Source organism: Saccoglossus kowalevskii, chromosome 20 (assembly GCF_978046115.1).
Source record: "Saccoglossus kowalevskii chromosome 20, keSacKowa6.1, whole genome shotgun sequence".
Classification (NCBI taxonomy): Eukaryota; Metazoa; Hemichordata; class Enteropneusta; family Harrimaniidae; genus Saccoglossus; species Saccoglossus kowalevskii.
Genome location: NC_140660.1, coordinates 7852604 through 7863093, shown reverse-complemented (window position 1 = coordinate 7863093; position 10490 = coordinate 7852604). Strand labels below are relative to the sequence as shown.

Below are 10490 nucleotides of genomic sequence, written 5' to 3'. Positions count from 1 at the left end.
GGTTAGAGTTTGAAATCTTTCAAATATATTTTTTATGAGAATTCATCGGTGATAATTTATTCAAAGTTTGGTTAGAATTTAAAATCTTTCAAATATATTTTTATGAGAATTCATCGATGATAATTTATTTAAAATTTGGTTAGAATTTAAAATCTTTCAAATATATTTTTATAAGAATTCATCGATAATTTATTTAAAATTTGGTTAGAATTTAAAATCTTTCAAATATATTTTTATGAGAATTCATCGGTGATAATTTATTTAAAATTTGGTTAGAATTTAAAATCTTTCAAATATATTTTTATAAGAATTCATCGATAATTTATTTAAAATTTGGTTAGAATTTAAAATCTTTCAAATATATTTTTATAAGAATTCATCGATAATTTATTTAAAATTTGGTTAGAATTTAAAATCTTTCAAATATATTTTTATGAGAATTTATATTCACACCATTAAAGTCGTGCGCATATGAACTCTCCCCATACTGTCAGTGTGTTTAATAAGCCAAGCCACAAGTTTGTTGATTTAGTCTTGTGTTTTTTACCAAATATAAACTGCCAGTCCAGATTGCATTGGGATTACAACTATTGACTGTCTATTGGTAGTTAAAAAAAAAGTATATTTGCCCGATTTGTGGCATTATTTAAAGCGGGAGGGTTGTCACCTGCGTACACGCGAGAATTGAGTCCCAAGTGACGATAACACGCGCTAAAAACGCAAAGGCTCATGGGTAAATACTTGTTTGTAAACAATGACACATTATGGCCATCTGATGCATGTGCAGGTGACGACTCCAACGCTTGAAGGGAATGACATCCAATCAGAAGGGACTTGCCCCTCATGACGACAGCTGTGGATTTCTGCAGAATGACTTGCTCTCAAGAGGGCGCTGTGGACTCATGAAAAATTACTACCCTCGCAAAACTGAGAACATGTTTATCTCAGAATCTGTCGTAAAGCCGCTTCACTATTTCGATAAATTGCTTAGAAATAAACAGTTATGCGCCATACTGCACTAATTCTCATATTCTGGTAAGTCTTTCGGTTATGTCGTTCTGAAGATCACTATGAAACAAGATCTCTGCAGTCTATTGCAAATACTGTAGAATACTTTGTTTTTGCTTGGAATTAATTTTTGCTGAAGGGATGATTCAGTGAAAATAAAATCCAGTTAATATACATTTTTTTCTATATTTTACTTTCAACTTGTCAAAAATCAGTGAAAATAAATTCCATACAAAACACTTAAAAAGTGTTTTCCGCGAAAATTTATTCCAGCTAAAATTAAATATTCTACAGAAGATCGATTGTGTGGAGCAAATAGCAGAGCTATGCCAGTCTTTAACAAAGTGCGTTAATCTGGGACTTCTTCGATTTGTTTCAGGGGGGGGGGGGGTTCAGTAGAAAAGTTGTGTGGAAAGTTTGTAAAGTTGCATGGAAAGTGAATAAAGTTGCGTGGAAAGTTTGTTTAGATACTTGGAAAGTCGGTAAAATTGGAGGAAATTTAGTTCAGTTGAGTGGAAAGTTGGTAAAGTTGCATGGAAATTTGCAGGAGATTTGGTAAAGTTGCATAAAAAGTCGGTAAAATTTTGTGGAATGTGGATTAGGCTGCATGGAAGGTCATTTACATTGCGTGAAAGTTGATAAAGTTACATGGAAAGTTGGTAAATTTGCAGGAAATTTAGTTATGTTGTGCAAAAAGTCACATGAGAAATCAGTAAATTTACGGAAAATTCAGTAGAGTGGCTTGGAAAGTCGGTGAAGTTGCATGGAAAGTCAGTATAGTGCTTGGAAAGTTGGTAAAGTACATGTAGAATGAAAAGTGGGAAATTTCTGGGAAAATTTGGTAAAGAGGTTTGGAAAGTTGCATGAAAAGTCAGTAAAATTGCATGAAATGTGGGTAAAAATTGTGTGCAATGTGGGTAAATTTGCCTGGAAAGTCAGTAAATTTGTGGAAAATTTGATAAAGTTGCTTGGAAAATTGGTAAAGTTACGCGGAAAGTCGGTAAAATTGCATATAAAGTTGGTAAAATTGAGTGGAAGGTTGTTAATGTGCATGAAAAGTAGATAAAACTGCATGGAAAGTAAGAAAAAGTTGTGAGAAAATCAGTGCAAAGTTGTGTTGAAAGGACATAAAAGTAAAGTTGGTATATACCGGTATATTAATAATAACTTTATTGCATTCTTAGAAATACAATGTTTCTATCAGTTAATAGCAATAAAGATTAGTTATGGAATGTCACTAAGGATGAGCATGAAGCGAAGTAAATACTGTTCAAAAGATCATTTCCACCTTTCATCATGGAACAGGGAAGCAGACTACCGGTACCATAATCCACCTTCAAATCACAATGCTGTCTTTACTACTGCCCTCTAGTGGTAATATGTCAATATTCAGTAGTTTTTATGTTTTTCTTCTCAGCAAACAGTATTGTGTATGCAATTAGAATGAATTATTATATCTATAAAATGTCAAAGGTCATTTAGGAATTCTCAGCATGGTAATTGGACAAATTTAACTCAAGAATTCTACCAAAATGCTTGGAGGGGAAATATATCTGTTTCAAAATTTGTACCTCAAATAGAAATGATGGACTAAGTTCTTCACTTATCATTGGGAACTTCACCTGACAAGGTTGTGCCCTCTGCGGTGCCACAAATCCAACACACGTCTGACAGAAGGATGTAGTTTTTCACTTCACTCAACGATTTTTTGTCAGTGCCAATCAAATTGCAGTAACGTCAGTCATCAAAAAGTAGTAGTAGAGTTTATTCCCGCCCAATGTTTATCATCTTGTTGGAAACAGCCTGTTAATTTTGCCAACAATGCAAACATGGCTTTGATTGATGGTGTTACCATCGCCACCAAAATGAATATTCATGCAAAGAGACGTGAACTTTGCGAATTCGCAGTATTCATCTTGCCGATGAGACGTACACTGTTCTGTCAGGCGCTCGCGAGGTTTGATGCCGTTCGGCCTGTGAGGGCGCCACTCACGTCTACAAGTCATCCCCAGTCGGCTTACAATAGTTTCTGCTTACAACACTTCCAAGGGAGATTTGGATTATAGCGCAATCTAAATCCTACTTTTAAGCCGATAAACTTTCCATTGTTAAGTGCAAGAGCAAATATTCTTTCTGGTGTCCAGAGAGGGAATGTCACACACAACGTAATATTACCGTAATTGGTATAGTACAGGTGTGATGGTTCAAATACCAAAATGGCAACAGTAACAGAAAGACTTCCCTGGCGGCGATGATAACATACGAACACGGAGCCAACAGATGAGGTTTCAACTGGTACTGGTATTATTATACTCTGCAAACATCAAGTACAATAACGCGGTAAAACTCCACTACTCCAATAACTAGATACTTAAACTCCAATACAATTCAACCAGATCTCCGATCTGATCTCAGTGCTGAACAACTCCCCTATACACTGTCTATAAATAGACCATTACATCAGCATACATAATGACTCTGCAATTTACTACAAATTTCTAGAATGTCCCATTACCTTCTATTGCCTTCTACAGTGTCCTATTACCTATTCAACCAACTTCTAAAAATTCCACCCAGACACAGTACGGTTCTAGAACATTCTCAGTCACACGGAAGTGGTAAACAAGTCGTATGCGACAGGGAACAACAAACACGCCTTTACAAGAAGAACACAAGAACTTAATGGGTTATTTACAGACTGCCGAAGTCCCACAAAAAAATACTCTAAATGAACCGAAAAGACATACCAATACAGAATTTGGTTTGCCGGTACTTCCATTATTAACACCTTGGCTACTCTCTCGACATTGGCTGTTTATTCAATTGATTCAGCTCCACGCTAATTGGTAACAGACAACAGATGTTTAAAAAAAAGAACAGAAGATATCATTTGGAAATCTGAGGGAGGTCTACCTATACTACTTATGTGTATAATATCAAAGCAATCAGACTTGCAGCATTCAACAAGAAGATGAAAATATAACTTTTTACCAAAAAATGGCAAAAACATTCAGCGAAATTAGAGAATTTAAGATATCTTGAAATGAACAAATCTAAGAGAGGTCTACCCGAGGTACATACACACCAAGTATCAAAGCATTCAGGCATGTAGTTTTCAAGAAGTCGAAAAAGTAAAAGCTTGACACAAACGACGACGGACACCGACGGACAATCACTCGTATAATAAGCTCCGCTAGACAAAGTCAACAGCAGAGCTAAACAAGGAACAGCAAAAAATTAGGTAATATGTATGGATTTCAACCAAAACCTGATCAAATCTGCACATTGGCCCAGAGCATCTATACACCAAGTTTCATTAAAAACCAACATACGGTTCTTGAGATATCAGTGGAACAGACCCACACATACATACAGACAGGGTAATTGCAAAGACTCCCATTGTGGGCAGTCAAAAAGAGTTGTAAGCAGAAATTTTCATATGGGAGCACAGTTTATGGTATGCAAATAAAACAAGAACTCTTACATTTTTTAACTTCCTTCATTTTATTAAAATATAAAGGAAATGTAATAAACAATGAAATGTTGATGGTAAAAACCTACTATAGTATTTCTTATAATTGAAGACAATCACATCAAATGATAGGTCAAGGTTCAAAGGTCATGTCAAATCACAAATCTATCAAAATCAATGTTTGTAAAAACAGACCATTCGCACAGAAAAAAAAAGCTTCCTGTTTTTGCTTTCTTTCAATATGAAAACTGGCTTCCAATATGCGAATGAGAACAAGTGTGTTTCTCCTATATAAAGAAATATATCACTGGAGGAATGAAACTACAAACATTTGGGAAAAAAGGACCACTTAGGAATAGGAAAATTATTCCAACCACAAAATCACTGCACTAAGGAGCCAGGAGGACAGACAATTCAGATACCTACAAATTTACAAATTATTACTTGCTTCTTCAGAAATCAACAAAAATAAGAAAAAAAAACAATCAATACAATCACTCTACACATTTTTTGTTAGAATTTTGCTATAAAACCATTTTAGACAAAATTCTTTAAATTCCTTATAATTTTTCTCAAAAGACAATTATTATAATTAATAAATTTATTTCCCAAAGTCACAAAAACTCATCAAAAATTTGTTGTAAACTTCATTTTGGGCAAGATTCGTTTAATTTTTGATAACGCTTGATATTTGTTGATAATTATTGATAGTATTTTGATAATAAATAACAGCCATTTTGGTTGTCAGCAACTATACACGAGTTTCAGATAAATATTTACAAGGAGCTAAACTTGTAAACACCACCATGTTTACACATAAACAAAATCTTTGCTTGTAAACACAATTCTAAAAATTTCCCGACACAAAATGTTCAACTTTATTAAGTTTTTTTTTCATACAAACACTGGACAAAGGGTAATAAAAATATCTAGTCTATATTACCAAAAAAAAGTGCCACGAAAATACAAGTTCAAAATACAAGTTCAGGAAATACAAAAAAGTTGAAGTTGGTGTTTACAGAATGAGGCTGCATTCATTCTGCATGTCACTGTGCATGCCAGTTCGGATGTTACCATCGGCCATTTTGGATGGCACCATTTTGGAAACTGCCATTTTGGATGGCACCATTTTGGAAATGACCATTTTGGATGGCACCATTTCGGAAACGGACATTTTGGATGGCACCATTTCGGAAACGGCCATTTTGGATGGCACCATTTCGGAAACGGCCATTTTGGATGGCACCATTTCGGAAACGACCATTTTGGATGGCACCATTTCGGAAACGGCCATTTTGGATGGCACCATTTCGGAAACGACCATTTTGGATGGCACCATTTCGGAAACGGCCATTTTGGATGGCACCATTTTGGAAACCACCATTTTGGATTATTGTTGCTGTCAGTAATAACAAAATAAAGTTTTTACTAAAACAACTCAATGTAAAAATGCTAAAGCTCACAAACTTCTATTTCCAATGAATATTCCAGTCTAAAGAAATTCTGTTTCCCATGAAAAAAAGTGAAGTGAATTGAAATCTTCACTTGTACATAATTTTCTATGGCTTACAACATTGTGTGTGGGGGTGTGAAGGTGGATGGGCTGAGGGACAATTTGATAAAATCTTGTAGCGTGTCAACTGAACAATAAACCGACCGCTTAATGTCTCAACAACTTTTATGTTGGTATTTTTTTTGTTTATTATTATATATGAAATGTACAGTAATTGCAGGCAATTCATGAAAAAAATGGGTTTATTGTGAAAAATAATGTTCAAAAATGGTGATCATAGATTTTCGTTCCTGTGTGTATTTCATAAACTCCAAAAAATGTTTTTTCGGGCACTTTTTAACCAAAGCAAAACTAAACTAGCCAAATGCCTAATTGGTCCCTCTTCAGTAACCTTGCCACCCCTTGAAAATAATAGCCAAGTCCATATGCATTAGGACAAATCCATTGAAAATAGAGGGAGAGCAGGTCACTTCGCAGGTGCAAATATCTAATAAATTATTGTCTCATCCCAAACCAAATATATTGTATTTAGGATTTTGGTCAATATTTTTTTTTTTCAAAAAACAAAATCATTTAAAATGTTTTTCCAGTATTGGAGCATATTCGTATAAACTATAATGCCCCCCACAGAATGACAATATCGTTTTAACAAATATGCTGCCTTGCCTGTTCATTTCCCACTAAAATTATTTTTTTAACTTTTTGATGGAATAATGTTTTGTTTTGATGCAAGTACGATATTCACTGCATCAACAATATATTTACTCATGAACACTCAATAAATTTTCAAATTTCTTGAATTTTCCCAAAAATTTAGTTTAGTGTTCATAAATGAAATATGCAACATCTATTACTCAAAAAAAACAGAAAATGGTTACAGAATGAATTAAATTCAATCAAGAAAAATGGTAACTGCTTGACTCACTTGCCACTAAAGATTTTTGGCGGGAAAAGGTTTAACCCTTTGAACACTAAAGCCATCTTTTCACCATCACAATTTTTTTTTTATAATTTTTTCCAAAATTTTGATCAAAACATATAGCAATAATGAACTTATACTCATTTGAATCAAAATTATCCAAAAAATTTGAATTATCCAAAAAGTTTGATCAAAACTTATAACCATGATGAACTTATACTCATTTGAATCGAAATTATCCCAAAAATTTGAATTTTCCAAAATGTTGATCAAAACATATAGCCATAATGAACTTATGCTTATTTGAATCAAAATTATCCAAAAAATTTGAATTTTCCAAAATTTTGATCAAAACATATAGCCATAATGAACTTATGCTCATTTGAATCAAAATTATCCAAAAAATTTGAATTTTCCAAAATTTTGATCACAAAATATAGCCATAATGATCTTATACTCATTCGAATCGAAATTATCCCAAAAATTTGAATTTTCCAAAATTTTGATCAAAACATATAGCCATAATGAACTTATGCTCATTTGAATCAAAATTATCCAAAAAATTTGAATTTTCCAAAATTTTGATCAAAACATATACCGGTAGCCATAATGAACTTATGCTCATTTGAATCAAAATTATCAAAACATTTGAATTTACCAACAGGCAAAGTGTTGCACTGACATTTTGCTGCCAAAGATTGTAGCACTCAAAGGGTTACAGACAGTAAGGAGAAAACATTTTAAAATTCAGCTATACTTATTTAAGTTATGAGCTTTTCATGCCACATTTCAGAAAAAATAAGTGACCTACAATTAAAATAACAAAAGACCCTGCGTTTTTTCACGAAAGAAACACACTTTGTAACAAAATGAGACAAAAGAAAATATTGACCTATAAAATTTGTCTATCACTGTCATGTTACACAATAGTGACACAACTCATGACTAGTCTAACTTAGAGACATTGTCACCATAGTAATGACATCTAGGTCAGAGTTGAAAGGTTAAGGATATGGCCTCATTGGTAAATATCTTGAGGTTGTGGTATGATGTGCTCCGGGTGGTCAGAGTTCAAAGGGTAGAGGGTCATGTCATGTCAAATCCAGTGATCACTGCAACTAATGAGCGGCAACAACAACAGCAGCCATGTTGTTTTCACCAGGTCGAGTTTGGGGCTGTGAAAAGAAGAAGAATAAATTCGATTTTCTGTAAAGAGCTGGACATGATTTAAATAACTGAACAAGATTTAAGGAAATACGGTGCAAAATGTCTGCAAAATGACAACTCCATAAAGAATATTGTTCATCCAAATGACAGTACCCTCACAGATTGATGGCTACAGCGCCCTCACAGACTACTTCGCTGGTTCCCGCCTCAAGTCTCATGACACACCAAGCCTCAAAAGGCAGGTAACTAGTAATGGTTCCAGCATTATGATTGGCCCATGACTTTCTTGTTTGTTCTATTTCCCGTGGTTACCTGATGTCAGTGCCTATGCTCATTCCCTACGCTCATGTTCATGAAAGTCAGGTGAATAACAAAAAATGTTTCTTTTGTTATCAATTTGCGCAGAAACAGAGAGAAATGCCAGACATATCTTAAATATGAAGTTTAAGCGGGCAGAATGTATGGCCATAATGTTATTGCAGTAATGAAAACTTATTTACGAAAAACGAATATTAGAATATTTTCAGATTATGTCAGGCTGAAATCCTGGCCCATTGAAACTTTATGTCAATCACTAGGTACCTGTTTTCTACTTGCCATTCGCAAGGGATGATGGGAACCAGCAAAACTGACTACAAGCAACTGTGCCCTCACTGACTTCTGGCAACAGCGTCCCTCACATGGTACAAAGTTCATCAACTCACCTCGCCCATTTTATTCTTGGCAAATTCAATACGAAGTCCACCGCGATCACTGGAAAACATCACCTGACCCTGCATTTGATTTAGTGCTTGTGATGCAAATACAACATTCTACAGGAAGGAGGCAAAAAGACAAAATTACTTTATGACATCAACTTTGATGTGTGATGCTGCGACTCTGATGTGTGATGCTGCGACTCTGATGTGTGATGCTGCGACTCTGATGTGTGATGCTGCGACTCTGATGTGTGATGCTGCGACTCTGATGTGTGATGCTGCGACTGATGTGTGATGCTGTGACTCTGATGTGTGATGCTGCGACTCTGATGTGTGATGCTGCGACTTTGATGTGTGATGCTGCAACGTTGATGTGTGACGCTGCAACTTTGATGTGTGATGCAGCAACTTTGATGTGTGACGCTGCAACTTTGATGTGTGATGCAGCAACTTTGATGTGTGATGCTGCAACTTTGATGTGTGATGCTGCGACTTTGATGTGTGATGCTGCGACTTTGATGTGTGATGCTGTTACTTTGATGTGTGATGCTGTGACTTTGATGTGTGATGCTACAACTTTGATGTGTTATGCTGCATTTCCAATGTAATTTACTTTAGTACAGTTCAATCCCAATCTTACCATCTCATAAAATAGGAGATACAGCTGAGACAAATGTGAGATTATCATACGAAAACACTTGTAGTGCTGGTTGATACAAATGATGTCATTTGTCCTGATCTTAAACGAAATGGGCAAATCTCCAGTATATTTAAACAGGGCCATGTAATGAGCATACTTAAACTGGGCCATGTAATGAGCATACTTAAACTGGGCCATGTAATGAGTACTTAAACTGGGCCATGTAATGAGCATACTTAAACTGGGCCATGTAATGAGCATACTTAAACTGGGCCATGTAATGAGCATACTTACTTGAAACTCTACAAAGCAGCATGGGGCTCCACCCTTGTTGTGCAATCGTAATCTACTGAAACCTGGTATCCTAGGAGATAGAAAAGAAAGACAAAATAAATTATGCCGAACTGTCTGTGAATTGTATTTTTCAAAATTGATTTAACTTCCAACAATTTTGACAATAGCATTAATTATTTGACAAGATTTTCAGGTGTTTATCACAAAACTACTATGTTCATAGTAATTGTACAGTTTGAAATCTAGAAATTTAAATGCACACCTCATGACAAGGATGATGACAATGACAACAACGATGGCGACAACAATAATGACAAAGATGACAACAATGATGAAGATGACAATGACAAGGATGAAAACAACAATGACAATAACGATGACAACAATGACGATGAGGACAACAAAAACAATGATGACGAGAACAAACTCAACAATGACGAAGAGAATGACAACAATGACGAAGAGAACGACAACAATGACGACGAGGGCAACAACAACAACAATGATGACAAGAACGACAACAACAATGGCGATGATGGCAACAACAACAATGATGACGAGGATGACAATGACAACATTGATGACGACAAGGATGACAACAATGACAATAAGGACGATGAGAATGACAACGCTGACAACAACAACAAAATGAAGACAACAACAACAATGAAGACAACAACAACAATGAAGACAACAACAACAATGAAGACAACAACAACAATGAAGACAACAACAACAACAACAATGAAGACAACAACAATTAAGACAACAACAACAAT

The 10490-nt window shown here is 35.0% G+C and overlaps 1 protein-coding gene across 2 annotated transcripts in view; it reads right to left on the bottom strand.

Moving 5' to 3' along the window:
- Window positions 1-4488: 4488 nt before the first annotated feature.
- The window catches only part of LOC100369107 (RNA-binding protein, mRNA-processing factor 2a-like), a 93388-nt gene continuing 87386 nt past the window's right edge, over window positions 4489-10490 (bottom strand). For both annotated transcript variants that reach the window (XM_085494518.1, XM_085494519.1), the window contains 3 exons: window positions 9712-9781; window positions 8784-8891; window positions 4489-8087 (listed from right to left, as the gene is read on the bottom strand). In XM_085494518.1, coding sequence (XP_085350644.1) covers window positions 8031-8087; window positions 8784-8891; window positions 9712-9781 — 235 coding nt within the window. In that variant the 3' untranslated portion in view covers window positions 4489-8030. The remainder of the gene's footprint in view (window positions 8088-8783; window positions 8892-9711; window positions 9782-10490) is intronic.